This window comes from Daucus carota, chromosome 2 (assembly GCF_001625215.2).
Source record: "Daucus carota subsp. sativus chromosome 2, DH1 v3.0, whole genome shotgun sequence".
Taxonomy (NCBI): Eukaryota; Viridiplantae; Streptophyta; class Magnoliopsida; order Apiales; family Apiaceae; genus Daucus; species Daucus carota.
In genome coordinates, this window is record NC_030382.2 from 39,091,048 (window position 1) to 39,110,432 (window position 19,385).

Below are 19,385 nucleotides of genomic sequence, written 5' to 3' on the forward strand. Positions count from 1 at the left end.
TTAAAATTGTTGTATTTTTGCAACGAAGAAAGTAGCAACTTAGTATAAATGATATTTCATTTTTATCTTATTGCACGTATTTCTTCGTGACAGTGACAGTGTCACAGTGGTGTAATTTGATCGAGCCGAGCCGGTTAATCGAGTTTGAATTCATATTTAAAGGAGTAGAGTTGAGCATCATAAGTAACTCACATTGAGTATACTTCCGAACTCAATAATTATAATTAATTATATTTGTAAATAATAAAATTTAATAAGTATTTATAATTATGAACTAATTCGAATTTGAGCTCGAGCCGAGTTCTAATCGAGCTGGTTGATACAAGGCTAGATTAGTTTAAATAACAATTTTTTTTTAACTCGACTCGAATTACAGGCGTGCTCGCTAGAAGTACCAATAATAATCAGGCAACTTGAGCCATGCCTGTTTATTTTCATTGCGTCTGTACTATTGTTTTCTTAAGGGAAACAAATAGGTTGATTTTAAGGTTAACTTTCGTAGAAAGTGATGTTTACTGGTACTATTTTCCTTTTGACAATCTTATTTTGATGTCACAAGATTCAATCCTTTTTATCCTAGTAGCACTAAACAAAGTTACCACTGGATCTATATCTTGGAATCAGTTTTTTAATATTATCTTTTAAAATATGAAACATTTGTACACTGGGCATGTATTGCAAGACATGACACAATTAAATAGATCCAAACCTACCTCAGATCTTTCTAATTCTTTCGACACAACAACAGAAACTGATTCAATCTTATTCTGTTTGGATTTTTCATCTTAATAAAAACAGGGAAAATCCATTTAAATTTTCTCCTAAATTTATTTTGTTTGCTGAATTGACAGCCACTCTTACCTGCTAGGCTGCTATATATGTGACTCCAGAGAGCTTGCCTCCTTTTTCATGCTCAAACAAGATTTCCCAGTTGCCAGTGCTGATTTGTCTTTGCCAGGTCTTTGTTTCTTTTCTTTTTTTCCCATCTTTTTATTAGTCAATTTTAGTTAGATAAACTTCTGCATGTATGAAATCCCAGCCATATGTTATTGCAGTATGTTTCTCTTTTAGGCAGAACATCAGTACTTTACAAACCTATCTTAGTTGTTAGGTCATGACAAAGTTGATGGTATATTGAATTCTTGAGTCTTGATCACAGATTTTGATACCAAAAGTTGCTCCTTTTATTAGACCCTCTCTTCCTTTCTTTCAAATATACAAATTTTGGCTAGAATTTTCCTTGTATCAGCAAAATTTAGTTGTTCTTGGTGATGATGGGAACTTGGGCTTTCTTGAATTGTATAGGAATGTGTTTGTTTGTTCTCTTTCAGCCTGAAATGTGTTTGGCTAGTGTTCAATTTCATGGTAGTATAAAGCCAGGTTTTCAAGGGGATCAGATGCATTGGATTGATAATGATGGTCTGTTTCTATTATCCAACAATTCAGATTTCGGATTCGGGTTCATCACTACTCCTGATGTTACTTTGTTTGTCCTGGCAATTGTTCATGTAAGCAGTTCAAAGACCGTGTGGTCTGCGAATAGAGGCACCCCAGTTAAAAATTCTGATTTGTTCAGGTTTAATGAAAGTGGCAATGTTGTTTTGCAAAGTGGTGAATCTGTAATTTGGTCTACAAACACTGGGAAAAAAGTAGTTTCTGTTATGGAACTGCAGAACTCAGGAAATCTTGTTTTGGTTGGCGATGATGGTAGCGTAGTTTGGCAGAGTTTTAGCCATCCGACTAATACTTTGTTGTCAACCCAGGAGTTTAGTGAGGGAATGAAGCTTGTTAGTGATCCGGGCTCGAATAATCTGAGCTATTTTCTTGAAATGAAATCTGGAGACATGCTCCTGTATGCAAATTTTGAAAAACCACAACCATATTGGTCTATGGGTAAGGATAATCGAAGAACCATCAATAAAATTGGTGCTGGTGTCACTTCTGCATCCATTGACGGCAATTCTTGGAGGTTTTATGATAAGGACAAAGTTTTTCTATGGCAATTCATATTCTCAAACAGTGTTACAAATGCCACCTGGGCTGCAACTTTAGGAAGTGATGGATTTATCACATTCTACACTCTTGAAAGTGGAACGTCAAGCAATAGTTCACCGACAAAGATTCCGGCTGATTCTTGCAGCAGACCTCAAGCTTGTGATCCATATCAAATTTGTGGTAGCAACAATTGTCAATGTCCTAGTGTCCTTGCCTCTAAACCAAACTGCAAACCTGATGTTGTGTCTCCGTGTAAGAGCTCTAAGGGTTCTGTAGAGCTTGCAGATGCTGGAGATGGCCTTGGCTATTTTGCCCTTGGGTTTGTTCCACCCTCTTCTAAGACAGACTTAAATGGTTGCAAATCATCTTGCCTTGATAATTGTTCATGTCTTCTCATGTTCTTTGAAAACAAATCTGGAAATTGCTTTCATTTTGACCATGTTGGAAGCTTACAAAGTTCAAAAGAAAGTGGTTTCGTCTCATTCATAAAGATTTCAAGTACTAATGGTGATGGTGGAGGTTCTAGCAGCGGTGGAAGCAGCAAGAAACATGTTATGATTGTTGCCATTATAGTTGTTATCACAACACTTGTTATTCTTGTTCTACTTTTTGCAGGAGTTCGGTACTATAAAAAGAGTAATGATTTGCCTGAGTCTCCTAAAGTAGATTCGGAAGAGGATAATTTCTTGGAAAGTATATCTGGGATGCCCGTTCGTTTTACTTACAAAGATCTCCAAGTTGCAACAAAGGACTTCTCTGCAATCCTTGGGCGAGGAGGCTTTGGTTCTGTTTATGAAGGAATTCTCAAGGACGGTACTCGTTTGGCTGTGAAACAGTTGGAAGGCCTTGGTCAAGGTAAAAAGGAATTCCAAGCTGAAGTTAGTATCATTGGCAGCATTCATCATCTACACTTGGTGAGACTTAAAGGATTTTGTGCAGAAGGTGCACACAAGCTTCTTGTTTATGAGTTCATGGCGAATAATTCACTGGATAAATGGCTCTTTAAGAGAAATAAAGCAGAAAAGTTGGACTGGGATACGAGGTACAATATAGCTATAGGCACAGCAAAAGGATTAGCTTATCTCCATGAGGACTGCGATGTTAAAATTGTGCATTGTGATATTAAGCCTGAAAATGTGCTTCTAGATGACAATTTCCTTGCAAAGGTATCAGATTTTGGTCTTGCCAAACTAATGAGCAGAGAGCAGAGTCATGTCTTTACAACACTAAGGGGAACTAGAGGATACCTTGCACCAGAATGGATCACTAACTATGCCATATCTGAAAAGAGTGATGTTTATAGCTATGGAATGGTGCTGCTTGAGATCATTGGAGGCAGAAAAAACTACGACGCATCAGAAACCTCAGAGAAATCACATTTCCCATCTTATGCCTTTAAGATGATGGAAGAAGGTAAATTAACAGACATTCTTGACGAAAATCTGGAAATAGCAAAAACAGACGAGCGGGTTATGGTAGCAATCCAGGTTGCTTTGTGGTGTATCCAGGATGATATGTCTCATAGACCATCAATGACAAAAGTAGTACAAATGCTTGAAGGGTTATCTCCTGTTCCTCCTCCACCAATGTCATCACAGCTGAACTCTCGCTTGTATTCCAATTTCTGCAAATCAATTAGTGAAGAGGGCACCTCCTCCGGTCCATCGGATTGTAATAGTGATGCATATCTTTCAGCAGTAAGGCTTTCAGGTCCCAGATAACAGCTGAAGAAGTTCGACAAGATTCTTCATTCTTGATCAAGTTTAGGCCTTTCAATTTTCAGTTTGTGTTTTGTCTGTGTGTATATTTTGATAGGTTACTCAAATTTTGTACTACTAGCCATCATATGTATAAACTTTCTTGAGTATGCTAACCATGTTCTTCATCAAAATCATTGACAGTAATAATCAATATGAGTTGCATTCACCAAATAAATCCAAGAATGAATACATAGTGTGCAAAGATTAGATAATTTGTCTGAAACCATTGTCTTATGCAGAGTTTTAAGCCTTAATTTGGTTTAAGATCATGAATTTAATCTGCCTGTTAACAGTAGCAAAGTTGATAATCTTGAATCAAGAGGCAGAAGAAAAACAGTTTCATATTGTGCAAAATTTCTTGTGGTTGCTTCTAATTTTTAATAAACTTTACCCATTACTTAACTGCTCAAACAATTAAATAACAAAAGAAATCTATGATGTGTCTCTTTAACCACCTTCAATCTTAAATTTTTGGGCCAGATGCTTGTGGTGCATTAGTGCTCACCTTGTAATACACTCTTCTCACTCTTTTTAAATAAAAAGCTGTTTGACTTCATAAATTTTCTATTCAAAGTGTGTAAATATCTGACTATGTTGAGGGGGGTTAGTGGCTCTTTGGCTAATTTAGTCATCTAAACAAACATTAGTGTGTAGTTGTTGAATGAGTATTTGACAAGAGAAAAAGAAAAGTTTCTTCCAGCCCGGACCCCGGGTTGCTGCATGGGAAATTAAATTCGTTTATGAGGAAATTTAGAGGGGTGTATTGGATTGGGATTTTAAAGCATTTTTTTGTATTCATGAAATCCGAGGGTATTCGATTGGGATTGTTTGAAATCTATTAAAATCTTGAGGTATTCAATTGGGATTTTAAACTATGCTACAAAATCTAAGTGGTATTCAATTGGGATTTTAAATTATGCTTTAAAATCCGATGGTATATTCAATTGAGATTGTTTAAAATCCATTAAAATCTGATGGTATTCAAATGCTGATGGATTTTTTTTCATTTCATAAAATGATGGATTTTGTGGCATTCTTCAGTGTATTTTAAGTTTTTTGAAATCCCACCAAATTCAATGAGATTTTGAAGCATTGTACCTAAATCCTATCAACTCTGCGACATTTCATCAAAAAATCCGCAAAAAATCAAAATCCCATACAATCCATTAAAATCCATAGACTAAAAACAATGCATTAAAATCCCAATCGAATACACCCCCGTTAGTCAACTTTCAGATTCTTTGATTTATTATATAATCAAGTTGGAGGTCATGTTTAGCCTGATATTGAAGTATTGAAGTGTATGCTTATAAACTAGTAGCTATAATATAATAAATAATAAAATAACATTTTGTACTTTTTTTCTTTAAAAGACATTAGTTATGGATTTTTGATCTGAATATTACTAAATTACAGTGTTTTCTGATATAAATCATTACTATGAATGTTACTTTTCGACCTTTTTTTTAGGCGTTCAGTCTATCTCTAAGAAGATAAGTGAGGGACGTTTACGTTGGTATGAACATGTTCGGTGCAAATGTAACTCAGCGCCAGTTAAGAGAGTCGAGCACATATCGGTTCGGGGCAAGAGAAAGAGGGGTAGACCTTGTCGGATTTGGGTTGATCAATTAAATTTGAACATAGGAGTCTTGAATCTCACGGGTAATATGACATTAGATAAGAATGACTGTAGACGACGTATTATAGTAGTTGACGGCGTATTATAGTAATTGAGACTAGGTCTTGTGGCTTACAGAGATTTTGAGGGTTACGACATTAAGTTTTAAGGGAAGGGTTCAACTCAATCATTAACGGATGCATTTGCAAGCGGAACTGTTTAGGTAAGTTTTATGTAAAATGCTAAAGTATTATATATATTGTGCACTAAGCTGAGGGTTTTCACGGAAACAGCCTCTCTATTTTAGGATAGAGGGCATGGTCTGCGAACATCTTATCAACGTAGATACTGCTCCAACGGAAATACCTTCGCTACAACTTCACTTGGTCATTGGGATTATCAAACGTTTAAGAGTACGTACATCTTTGGAAAACAAAGTCATTTACGATTTTCAGTAAGCCCGCATCGCCAAAAAAAACAGAATTCTAACTTGGTTTACATTGGACATTTAGACTAGGTACATGGGCCTTGTTGTTTAGTAGAGTTAGAAAAAGGAATGTATTACTGGATATGAGGCCCAATTCTACCTGCCACTACCACAACTGTTAAGGCCCAGTAGAAGTTGAGTATTTTTCTTTTCCGAAAACAAGTTGAACTAGCTTATAACCCGTGCAATGCACGGGCGATTATAATATTTGCTATTTTATCGTATATATTATAACTTAAAGTAATATTATTGTGAGAATAAAATTATGATAGAATAATATGATTAAATAAATTTTTCGTTTAGCAGATGATTAATTCTTAATAGTTAATTTCGTCAAAATGGTTAATTAAAAATTAGGTCGAAGATATATATTTTACTGAGAATGTTAAAATACGTTTTTTATTTCATGTTATAATTTAAGGAGATCAATAAAATCAGATATAAATCAACCAATCCATCTTTTAATATTTCATTATTGATAATTAATAATATAGTATGGAACATATTAAGTTAAAAAAGACGCGTAAAACCAAAAACTGACCCATCATACTAACCTAAAAGTTTTTGTTTAATAGATAATAAAAAGTATATTACAACATGTTATAAATAAAGAGGTTCGTGGGTCGAATACCAACCGGCTCACCAAACTCGACTGACCCACAGACTAACTGAACTTTTCATGTTTCGAATTTAACACTATAATAGTATTTTATAGATTTATAATATTACTTTTAAAGTGAGTCCATTAGTGTATTTGTTAATGTATTTTGGTTGAAAAATATCACAGGTTATTTATCAATAATTATATATAATAATATTATATTTTTATATATGTAGCTAGTGTTAATTGTAAAAGATCTGTTTTTTAGTTAGAAAATATAAAAAAGATAATGTGTTTTAGTTAAAAAAGTAATTACTATGTTTCTCGATATTATTATAAATGATGGAGTTTTTTAGTTAGAAAATATAAAATAAGATAACATATTTTAATTAAAAAGAATAATTGGTAATTACTATGTTGTCCAATATTATTCTTAGAAAATTGAGTTTTTTTAGCTGGAACTATAAAAAAAAGATATAATATATTTAGTTGAAAAGATAATGATTATATAAATAGGCCCATAATTTGGCCCAAGTACCGACCGATGCAATTTTTAATATTTCGGCTTTAATAGTATAGTAAACCAATATTATTGTGAGAATAAAATTATAATATATGTGGCCCGTGTTAATTGTAGAAGATCCGTATTTTAGTCAGTATATATAAAAAAATAATGTGTTTTAGTTAAAAAGGTAATTACTATATTTTTCGATGTTATTTTAAATAATGGAGTTTTTTTAATTAGAAAATATAAAAAATAAAATATTTTAGTTAAAAAGAATAATTTGTATAGAGATAGGCCCGTATTTTGGCCCAAGTACCGACTGATCAAATTTTCAATATTTCAGCTTTAATATTATAGTATAGATGTGTATATATTTTTTAAGATTTGACTTTAGTTTTTGGTATAGTCAAATAGGTCTTATATTTGTTTTATGTTTTGATCTTATATTTGTTTTATGTTTTGATTTGTTTATATTTTGCTTGAAGTCCGCTAATTTTGTTTGAAGCCGTTAATTATAAAAGTCCGTATAAAAGCCTGTGTCCCGACCAATCAAAATTTTAATGTTTCGACTTTAATAAGATAGTATTTTTTAAGGTTTGACTTTAGTTTTTGTATACTCAAATAGATTTTATATTTGTTTTATGTTTGAAGCCGCTAATTATAAAAGTATGTATAAAAGCCCGTGTACCGACCGATGCAATTTTTAATGTTTCGGCTTTAATAGTATAGTAAACTAATATTATTGTGAGAATAAAATTATAATATATGTGGCCCGTGTTAATTGTAGAAGATCCGTATTTTAGTCAGAATATATAAAAAAATTAATGTGTTTTAGTTAAAAAGGTAATTACTATGTTTTTCGATGTTATTTTAAATAATGGAGTTTTTTTAATTAGAAAATATAAAAAATAAAATATTTTAGTTAAAAAGAATAATTTGTATAGAGATAGGCCCGTATTTTGGCCCAAGTACCGACTGATCAAATTTTCAATGTTTCAGCTTTAATATTATAGTATAGATGTGTATATATTTTTTAAGGTTTGACTTTAGTTTTTGGTATAGTCAAATAGGTCTTATATTTGTTTTATGTTTTGATATTATATTTGTTTTATGTTTTGATTTGTTTATATTTTGCTTGAAGTCCACTAATTTTGTTTGAAGCCGTTAATTATAAAAGTCCGTATAAAAGCCTGTGTCCCGACCAATCAAATTTTTAATGTTTCGACTTTAATAAGATAGTATTTTTTTTAAGGTTTGACTTTAGTTTTTGTATACTCAAATAGATTTTATATTTGTTTTATGTTTGAAGCCGCTAATTATAAAAGTATGTATAAAAGCCCGTGTACCGATCGATCAAATTTTTAATATTTCGACTTTAATAATATAGTATTTTTTAAGGTTTGACTTTAGTTTTTGTATAGTCAAATAGGTTTTATATTTGTTTTATGTTTTGATTGTATATTTGTTTTATTTTTTGATTTGTTTGAAGCCCACTAATTTTTTTGAAGCCCGTTAATTATAAAAGTCTATATAAAAGCCCGTGTACCGACCGACCAAACTTTTAATGTTTCGGCTTTAATAGTATAGTATAGATGTCTTTTTCTTCAAAAAAAAAAAAGTTGAATGTTTTTTCTGTTTTTTATTTTTTCTAAAGGTTAAATATTGAATATTATCAAAAAAATATATTGGAATATTTTCCATAACATCACCGTATAATTATATTTCATCAAGGATACGATCATATTTGTACTTCATATCATGTGTTTGATTTAAGATTGGAATTAATATATTCAAAAAATTAAGTTTTGTATTAAATATTTAAATTTAATTATTTCAACAAAGATAAAAATATGAGAAATGAAATTTATCCCATACCTACCTATCCCTTTAAATATCTAAAATTTATACTTCCAAATCTTACAATATAAATTTTTAAATATTATTTATTTTTAAATTGAAATTCTAGTTAAGTTTGAAATACCCATACATGATTTCAAAATATCCCAAACACAAATGATCCCTGCAGATTCATCATTCTTGCGATGTAATGAATAAATAGGTGATTAGAAAAAATTTATTTCATAACACAAATAAATTGGAGATAAATCTTAATCTTAACGGATCAAATGTTAGATGAGCCAGATCTTATAAACGGCGAAGTCTATTATATCACCGTGTGGCTATTGTTTAATCACCTGTTATTCCGTTAATAAAATAGTTGCAACGAGTTTTTTTTTTTCCAACGAGTTTAGTACCTTGAATAAAATTATTCAACAATGAATTGCTTCCGGCTTGACTATTAAAATTATATACACGTTATACAGTTATATTATATATGTGCTGTAAAATATTAAAGAATTCATATTTAAATTATCGTGCCCAAATTAAACAAGAAAGATAACAAAAATTACCCCTTAATTTAACTGATGTGATTATTATTTGATATTCCCTCCATCGCATTAAATTTTTGACATTATATATTATAGAATTAACTAGTGAAAAAAGCCGCGCTTCGCTGCGGCGTGATAAATTTTGATATGAATCAGTATTATAATAACATAGAAATTATTTTGAGTCATCTTTCCGTTAAACATATCACAAATAAAAAATATTGTAATTGGTATAAAAATTTGTTTAAGTGACCATCCTGTCAAACACAATACTAATAATAAAATTAGTTTGAACCTCCTTCCCGTCAAAGACAATATTAATCCATAATTATTATTTTTATGATAAAATTAAATACTATAATTTAGATCAGAATTAGTTTGAGCCGCTCTATTATCAAACACAATACCAATAACAAAACATTATAATTTAGATATTAGTTTGAGTCGCCTTACTACCAAACACATACTAATAAAATTATTCTAATTATGATAAAATTAAAGATTATAATTGGACAAAAAGTATTTTGAACTGTGGTCCCGTTTTAACAAAAATATATATTATAACATAGATAAAAAATTATTTTAGCCACTTTCTTGTCAAACATAATACTAATAGAAAATTTATTATTATTTAGATAAAAATTAGTTTGGGCCGCCTACCGTGCCCGTCAAACACAATACTAATCAACATTATCATAAAATCAATATATGATTCTTATTTTATATGTATTATTTTATATGTTAATTATTTTTATTTTTTGACTCTTATTTATTAGTTTAAAATTATTATTCTTTTATGGTTCTAATATTTTTGGTATTAGTTTTTTAATGATTATTATCTTTACAATTCTTTATTTTCTATTCCAAATTTAAGAAAATTATAAGACTAAATCAGAAATAAAATTGTACGTATTACCTTATAAATCTTAAATATAAATTGTATTTTATCTATGATTATTAGTTTAAATAAATATAATCATATTCCTTTTGGCATTCCTAAATAATAAAAAGATTGTATTACCTCTAGAATCCGAAAAAAAAAAAAAGAATTGTATTAACTTTTGGAATCCTTCAAGTTGATTTTTTAAATTATAACTATAATTAGATAAAAATTATTTTGAACTGTGGTACCGTTTTAAAAAACAAATATTATAACATAGATAAAAAAAATTATATTAGCCACTTTGCCGTCAAACATAATACTAATAAAAAATTTACTATTATTTAAATGAAAATTGGTTTGGGCCGCCTCCCGTGCCCGTCAAACGCAATACTAATCAAGAATCATTTACGTTATTATAAAATCAATATATATTTCCTATTTTATATACTATCCTATTTTTTTTGTTAATTATTTTTATTTTATGATTCCTATTTATTAATTTAAAATTATTACTCTTTTATGGTTCTAATTTTTTTTGCTATTAGTGTTTTTTAATGATTATTATCTTTGCCATCCTTTATTTTCTATACGAAATTTAAAAAAAAAAATATAAGACTAAATTGAAAATAAAAATTGTACGTATTACCTTACAAATCTTAAATATAAATTGTATTTTATATTTGATTGTTAGTTTAAATAAATATAATCCTACTCTTTTTAGGATTCCTAAATACATCTTTAGAATTCAATAAGAAAAGAATTGTATCACTTTTAGAATTCTTAAACATGATTTTTTGAATTATAACTATATTTTCTATCCGAAATTTAAGAAAAATTAGAAGACTGAATCGAGCATTTCTAGAGACGCCCGCATTCAGAAAATTTAAAAAAAAAAATATAAGACTAAATTGAAAATAAAAATTGTACGTATCACCTTACAAATCTTAAATATAAATTGTATTTTATATATGATTGTTAGTTTAAATAAATATAATCCTACTCTTTTTAGGATTCATAAATACATCTTTAGAATTCAATAATAAAAGAATTGTATCACTTTTAGAATTCTTAAACATGATTTTTTGAATTATAACCATATTTTTTATCCGAAATTTAAGAAAAATTAGAAGACTGAATCGAACAATTCTAAAGGCGCCCGCATTCACCTTTATATATATATATATTAATAACTAGTCACCAGTTCCGTATGTGAAATTGATTGATACTTAAATCTTTTTGAAAAAAGATAAACACGCGTTTATTTATTTTAAAAACGGGTATTTACAACAGCACCTTTTTATACTGAGGTTGACATCACTCCTACAGCATAAAAAACGCACCCTTACAAACAAAATCTTTTGTCTGAAAACACTGCTGTGTCTATAAATTATACTTACTGATCTGCAGTGTAATCTTTAAGACCCTTTTGCATTTCAAGAATATATATTTATTAAAACAAACAAACACAAAACCCATGAATCAATAATGAGCCCTGCAATTTTTTTCACATTTTGTGATGTAACTTGTAAGTAGTGTGTTTTATCACTTCAGATTTACTATATTCTCAAGATCAACAATCCCTTTTGCTTTCAGATTCATTACTGGGTCAGTCTCTACTCTACTCTAATTTTCTGTTTATGATTTGTGTGCTAATGTATATGTACTTGAGATCTCAATGCAATCTCATTGATTTGTGCTTGGCTGTGTATGTTTTGTATTTCTTGCAATCCTAATGAACTTTTGTGTTTAGCTGAATCTTATGTTGTAAAGATTGGATTTTTAAGTATAATAGGAGATCTAATTTGGGTTGTGCTTGATAAGTGCTGATGTATGTATGTAATGTTGCAATGGGTAAAGATTGGATTTTTAATAGAAGTTGTGTGATCTTTAGATTTTTGATTTATGATTTGTTCTACATATGTAATGACTTGTCATTCTTGGTTATTCTGATGGTTGTAATTATGTTATAGTAATGTTCAAGATTTGGCAATTATTCACTTTGAATGTAATGTGTTGTATTCTTTACTGATGGATTTGCTTGTGTTCGCAGGTGGGAGTGTCATCCAATTTGCAGAGTATGACGGATACTGATATCTACATACCTGCTGCAGAAAATGGACCGACAGGTGAAAATGGAGTACACGAACAAGTTCCAAATAAGTGGAAAGAAGAAATGTCTCAGGAGGAAGTAAGTGGGACTACTAAAAGTAGTTCCGACATTGAAGAATCGATTGGAAATTTTAAAGAAATGCTTCAGCTGAATGGAAACTCCTTAGGTCAGGAAGTGGACCCATCAATGTTGTCTGATCAGAGTAATAGCCTTGCAGTATCTAAGGTAGCAAATGCAGCTTGCAATGTACTTTTATGTATTCTATTTCCGCATTATACTATATTTACAAATCTATGATATTTTACCAATAGGAGCCTGAAGTGAAAGAAATGAATGAGTCGAAGGGTCCTACATTTCGAAAAGATATTGTCACTTCTAAGAATGGGAAGCATTTGGGCCCCAAAAAAGCTTCAGGTACGCAAGTGAAGAGTAACAAGGAGGGAAATATGTTACGATCAACTCCTTCTCAAGTTAAGGTGTGTGTATATAGTTATAATCTACACTATGTCTAATGGCTTCCAACAAGTTTAAATAGTTGTTCATATTCTTTTTTTTTTTTTTTTTTGTGGTTTATTTCCAAGCACTAATTACTAGCCTTGTTTTTATGGTCATTTTAATGGTGATACTATTGGTTTTATTCAGCAATCAAAAATTTGCAATGGACGGTCAGCTTCGGAGAATGTGACAGAATCACAAGTCCTATTGTATGATCCTTGTGCTCTTGTGGAATTACTTATCTTTCTGCTCGGCAGAGCTTTACATTGCTCTTGAATTGCTTGCTTTGTTTATTTTTAAGTGAGAATGCATATCTTCTTGTAGCTTTTTAGAATTTTATTTATTGTAATTTCTGGACTGCAGAGAGAAGATGAAACCAGACAAAGGGATAAAACTCGAGCCAAATAAAGCTGAAGGCAACACTGGTTAGTCTTCCCTCAGGTCTTCTGCTCCCATTTACCCTAATCATGAACACCCTTAATATCAAAACTTATCTATTGTTATCTGGATCACTTGTACTACTGTACTGCATCTCTCTACGACTACTAGTTCAGGAAGGGGCGGCCTTTTATAGGCAAGTCAGACTTGTGCCTAGGGCCCTTCGAACTTAAGGGCCTGTTAACTTGAATTTGACTATGGCCTCGTCAAATTCTGGGTCAGCCCTCAGTTTAGGTCATCACATTATTTCTCTTTACCCTTTTAGATTAATTTTCTGCTTGATATGAAAGATTGAACAAACAATTACTCCGTACTAGCTATTTGTATGGAAATAACATGTGATGATGGAACTGAAGTTGTGGGAATAGGAGAAGTGGGAATTGAGGGAGTACAATATACTAATTAGCACAATTAGACTTGTTAGAGGATAAACTGTAATCATTACAAAATACGGGCATTGTTGATTGCCTAATTATTTCCAGTAAAATCCAAGTTCTAATTTAATTAACTTGGTTTATTGATCCAATTACCAGTATGTTATTAAGTATCTGTTGGAAGCCAGGTACAGGAGATGGTAAACCCCAAAGAGCAGGTATGCTGCCTTCATATGGTTTCAGTTTTAAGTGCAATGAAAGAGCTGAGAAGAGAAGAGAGGTTAGTTTTTTTATGCATGATTACATCATCCACAAGAACTATGGTGATTTGTTCAACTTAGATTGAGAAGTTTCTGGACTTTCTCTTGTTTAGTACTTCTCGAAACTTGAGGAAAAGATCCAGGCCAAGGAAATGGAGAAGAGTGACCTACAAGCTAAAACCAAGGTACTATATGATTGCTGGGATTCAATTAAAGATATAGACTAGACTCTGCATTTGTATTTATGCTATTCTGCACATATTTAAACAGGAGCAACAAGAAGCTGAGATTAAGATGTTGAGGAAGAGTTTGAAATTTAAAGCTACACCCATGCCAAGCTTCTATCAGGAACCTCCTCCCAAACCAGAGTTGAAGAAGGTAGTCTAGTCCAAACTATAACTTATAATGATGAATATCCAATAATTTGTTGGTATTTTTCTTTGTTATATGTTTAAGGAAATAGTGGAGATAGAAAACTTGGAGGCTACCAACTAATTTACTTGTTAACCTTTTAAAGAAATTTCAATGTCACCTTTAATAGTTATATAAACTAATTGAAGAAAACCAAATAAGACATGCCCAATATGTCCCATTTGCAAGTCAGGTCTGCTTAAGATGTGATGTATGCTGACTTTACCTCTACTCCTAAAAACAGAGTAGAAGACTGTTTCTTTGAAGACCCCCGTCTTTTGAGAGGAGAGTTTATAAGATTCTGATAAGTATGAATTTTTTAGTGGTTGCAAAAAGGGCATCAGATGACAGCAATATAACATAAATAGTCGTATAAATTCACATAGTTTTATTTGTTCTGTCTTTATATGTGTATTTTCCCCATCTATCTAGATGGTATTTGTAATAAGTTGTTAGCCATAATACAAGAGTCAATATCGGCAGTCTCGTGGGAGAGCGTTAAGGGATCAGGAGTTTGATCTCTTACATTTAGAACTCGGCTTATAGAACCTAGGATATAACATTTTAAAAAATAAAAATTGTATCATATCTAGGAGTAATATACATTTAAAACTGTTAATTAGGTGGAAATCATGCTAAAACACTTATAAAGAAAAATATAGCCAAACTTTAGATGTCTAGTCGGTATAGCTGGACATAATTTTTTTTGTTAAAATGTGATCCTACTTTTGAAAGAATTTGTCATTAGGGAATAGGAAATTGAAAGAAAGATTGAGAAAACCCCAGTACATCACTGTGGTGAATAAGAAACACTTTATAAGCTGAGCTAACATCAAAATGCCCTATGCACTAAGTGAAGAACTTAGGATCATGATAATCTCCTTTGCCATCTAATTTGCTCACTTAATGTTAAATGTCCATTAAATTTAGGATTGTTGTTGATTTTTGACTTTAAAGTATACCAAACCTATGTTGTTCTGACTTACATATCAACTTTCATGCACCTTGTAATTGTTTTTTTTCGTATACGAAATGTCATCCTTGTTCTTTCTCCTTTCCCCTCTGTGTAATTGTGCTGGTCTCTGTAGCTGTACATCTAAGATTTCTTGTAAGCATCTGACATTCTAAAGTACTAGGGTCATTGTCTTGGAGAAATTTTGGTCAGAAAAGGCTTTAATATGTCGAGTGACATTGCTAGAGGATACAACTCAACCTGCTACAGTTATGTACCTTAACAGGCCTTTATAGAAACAATAAAGTTTTAGATGTCTATTTGTTTCAAGGATGCAGAACACACATTAGAGTGCTGATGTCTTTGCTTGTGTCCTTTGACCAGTAGATTGACAGGAGGACTTTTCCTCAGTCTATGGAAGGTAAATATCTTTCACAGATAGAAAACAGTAGTTTTAAAAATTTCTATACAATTTATTCAAAAATAAATAAATTTCTATACAGTCAGCAGCATCTAAAACACACAATGATTCCATGAAGGAGCCAACAATTTACATCATCAGGACCATCATATTTGTTTTCAGTGGCGAAGTCCCCTGGCTGGTCTACCTCAAATTTTTACTATTTGTTTGGAAATGGCCAACCGAAAAAAATCTACAATTCGACACACTTGTGCCTTCACAAAGTTTAAACCCTTAATCTTTGCTACCAAATGTAAACTATATATGATATATAAACATTGGGTCTTTCTAGTGTGTGCCCATGGGCACACACTAACAACTACTTTTTGTTGAGGTTGGGGGTTTTTATTGGTCATGCTTTTTGTGCATGCCTGGGGCCATGATTATTAATGAGATTTTAGCCAATAGAAATCCTTAATCTAGTCAAAAAGTGGTTGTTAGTGTGTGCCCAGGGGCCCACACTAGAAAATCTGATAAACAATATACTCATTAAGTGGAAATTATGTTCAGGTGTGTTGGGGCTTATTTGTCTTTACTGGTATGAGGTGGTGACTAGATCTCCTCCACTTACTTGCAATAACTAAGATTTAAAGATTCCTTTACACAATTGTTTATTGATGGTGAAGAAACTAACCATGAGTGCTTGATGCGTAAGCATCGTTCTTTTGGTGCTTTCTTGTTGACCAGTTCCCATAACTGCACCCTAATATTCTTAAAATATAAGTGCACGGAGAGGTTAGATTGGGCTCAGAGCTTTAGTTTTCCTGTAGGCTAGGGTCCTGGACAACTGTAAAGCAATGAACAGTAAAGGATGATGATTTATTTAGAAGATTAGAATAGGTCCCAATTGGTAATCGACTTATCGTAGATGATCGTTAAAGGGTTGCATGCAAATTTACATGATTCTCTTCTTTATAAAGACTTGCTGGAAAGCAATCACAACGCCTGAACAATTGTCTTGCGACTTGCGAGGTAGCATGAATTGGAGTCTTTTGGTTCAGTATATTGATGGCATTATGTTTTCTGTGATTGTGATACAGAAACCAACAACAAGAGCAAAGTCCCCCAAGTTTGCTCGCAAAGAATTGCTCAGTGGAGATTCTGAAGAAAACAGTGGACGTCATATCCGTTCCAGCAGGTTAAGTGTCGATGACAAATTGATTCAGAAAAATTCTGCTAAAGGACCTTCTACCATTCAATTAAAGAAGCCTATGCGGAAGTCCCTTCCTAAGCTGCCTTCACAGAAAACCAACATGGCAAGTGAAAAAAATGCAGCTGCATCTCAGAAGATTATCCTAGTGGAAGAAACAAATAAATTGGTGTCTCAAGAAACTTCAGAATCTGATACTAGTAATGCAAGTTCAGTTCAAAACAATGTGGAACCACATGTTGACCCAAGCTTGATTCAGTCCGACATCAGTTATGCACCTGAAGTCAAAGACGGTATACTGATGCAGGAAACTATCACATCAGAGTACTAAAGTGAGCAGAGGAACAAGCGTGCTCATAGAGATGAGAGTACATCATTATCATCAAAGAATTGAAGAAAAATTGATATGGACATGAATGATAGTCGTCAGAGGGGATTGAAGGTATGATATTTAACAGTGATATACTGCGTCTTGTTCATAATCAGCAACAAGATTTGATTGTGTTGTGCATTTAATTTGATTATTTCTGGTTTGATGACCCAGTATTCTAGAGTCCTGAATAACATTTCATCACCACTCGTCTCGCTATAATTCACATTTAATATGCCATGGCTGTTCGACATTAGGGAAGTGGACAAGTTTTGTTTCAATGATTCACCTGTTTCGGGAACAAAAATGTGGATAAGTTTGCACTGGAACATGTGTGCTTAAATATCCTGTAGTCTATAAAACTGCATGTTTGTTTCTTTGAAAACATATTGATTTAGTTTATAAGTTTTGCTCAAAATGACTGAAAGGTGAAGTTCACCTTTGATTAAATCTTTCTACTGGTCACACAGAATCTCATTACTATTTCAATTAAAATGTCAATTAGACCTTTATAACTTAGGTTTAGAGATGGCATTCCTTCATGTCTTTTAGGCACACGGACCCAAATTCAACCCGTCATCTGAGATGAAATTTTACGCTCCGTATCTTTCTTCATGGCCATGTAGCTTAGTCGTAAGAATTGTTAGGCACTGTTTGGGGTTGCTGTTGCAAACAGCAATAGCAGCTTTTCGCTGAAAAGCAGGTAAAAAACTGTTTGGTAAATCTAAAAGCAGCTTTTTTGAACAGAAGCTTTTAGCTGAAAATCTGCGTTTAGAAAAAGCAGGTCCTCACATGCTTTTGGAAAAAGCTGTTTTCAGCTTTCTGCGAAAGCAGTTATAAATTTCACTGTGAAACCTCACCAAAAAATTATTTTTTTTTATATTTTTAACTCAAAATAAGCAAATATAAAAAAAATTACCAAACAGTTATCCGATTTCTAAAACAGCACTTTTTTTATCTGCACTTTTTCTAACCGCACAGTAATTTTTAACAGCACTCTCAAACAGACCCTTAGTTACAGATGTAGTAATAAATATAACATACTTATAAATTTGAACGATATCCATAGTTTTATTTAACTAAATTTTTTATATTATATCAAATTAGTGTTAGTAAATCTAGTTTTATCTTTTGTTTTAAATATAAAAAAGGATTAATATGATTATTTTTAAATAATAATTATAGGAATTTTCTATGGTGTGCCCCAGGGCACACAATATTCCCCAACTCCAATAAAAATAGCTCCTTTTGATTAGTGGATGAATAATAAATGAGAATGGCCTCTCTGCATTCACATCAACTCCACCAATTAGAATAGGCACATTGAAGCAAATGCAAACTTAAATTATACAAACAGGAGGTTTATATTCGGCACATTCGAGCAAATGCAAAGAGTGCGATTTAAAAAGTATTAAAACCTTCCAAGTCCAAGGAAAGAGTTATAGACAACTTTATTTTCAAAAAATAAGGGCAATTTACATTCTTAATTCAACTTATTAACTTGTTGAAATACGCGAAAAAGATCAATTAATCTGTAGTCTCTCTTCTTTTTCTAGTGTTCAAACCACGAGTTTTATTTATTACGAATGAGTATTTATTTTGACATGTTTAAAATTAATAATTTTAATATTCTCTTTTCTTGAACACAAATTATATAATATATTTATCGAGAAAAATATTAAATTCTACTACCTAGTGTAAATATCTAAAATTAGGTACAGATCCTCAAAACCTTTGTTAGACCTCCATTTAGGTATATGATACCAAGAATATACGTTATCATATAGCAGTACGGAGGATATTTTTTCATATTATTTTCAACCATCTTTTTGAAATACATAAATTGTCAACTAGAAAGAAAAAAAAAAGCAATGAATTCATAAAAGTTGTTAATTTTCTTGTGAATAGAAATCATATCTCAAATCAGTTGAGCAGAAACTAAAAGATAGTCGAACCAAAAGCTGTTGCATTCTAAAGTGGACCGACAAAACTAACCACTAACCAACTCAGATCTCCACCTGAACCAAACTGCCCGATACACAATTCAGGTCGATTCAGGTGTGTTTCCAAGCACTGACACATCAACTCATTACTCATCAAATATAATGCCAGACAGAAAACAAATA

The 19,385-nt window shown here is 31.7% G+C and overlaps 2 protein-coding genes across 2 annotated transcripts; both read left to right on the forward strand.

Annotated features, from left to right (window-relative positions):
- Window positions 1–681: 681 nt before the first annotated feature.
- LOC108205629 (G-type lectin S-receptor-like serine/threonine-protein kinase SD2-5) lies at window positions 682–3,904 on the forward strand. Its single transcript, XM_017375617.2, has one exon. The coding sequence runs from the start codon at window positions 1,272–1,274 to the stop codon at window positions 3,714–3,716; it is 2,445 nt and encodes an 814-aa protein (XP_017231106.1). The 5' UTR covers window positions 682–1,271; the 3' UTR covers window positions 3,717–3,904.
- A 7,664-nt stretch (window positions 3,905–11,568) lies between these two features.
- On the forward strand, window positions 11,569–17,543 carry LOC108205724 (protein WVD2-like 6). Its single transcript, XM_017375763.2, has 9 exons — window positions 11,569–11,844; window positions 12,290–12,574; window positions 12,661–12,825; window positions 12,992–13,053; window positions 13,208–13,269; window positions 13,845–13,936; window positions 14,030–14,101; window positions 14,187–14,294; window positions 16,780–17,543. The coding sequence occupies exons 2-9, from the start codon at window positions 12,317–12,319 to the stop codon at window positions 17,218–17,220; spliced, it is 1,260 nt and encodes a 419-aa protein (XP_017231252.1). The 5' UTR covers window positions 11,569–11,844; window positions 12,290–12,316; the 3' UTR covers window positions 17,221–17,543.
- Window positions 17,544–19,385: the final 1,842 nt, after the last annotated feature.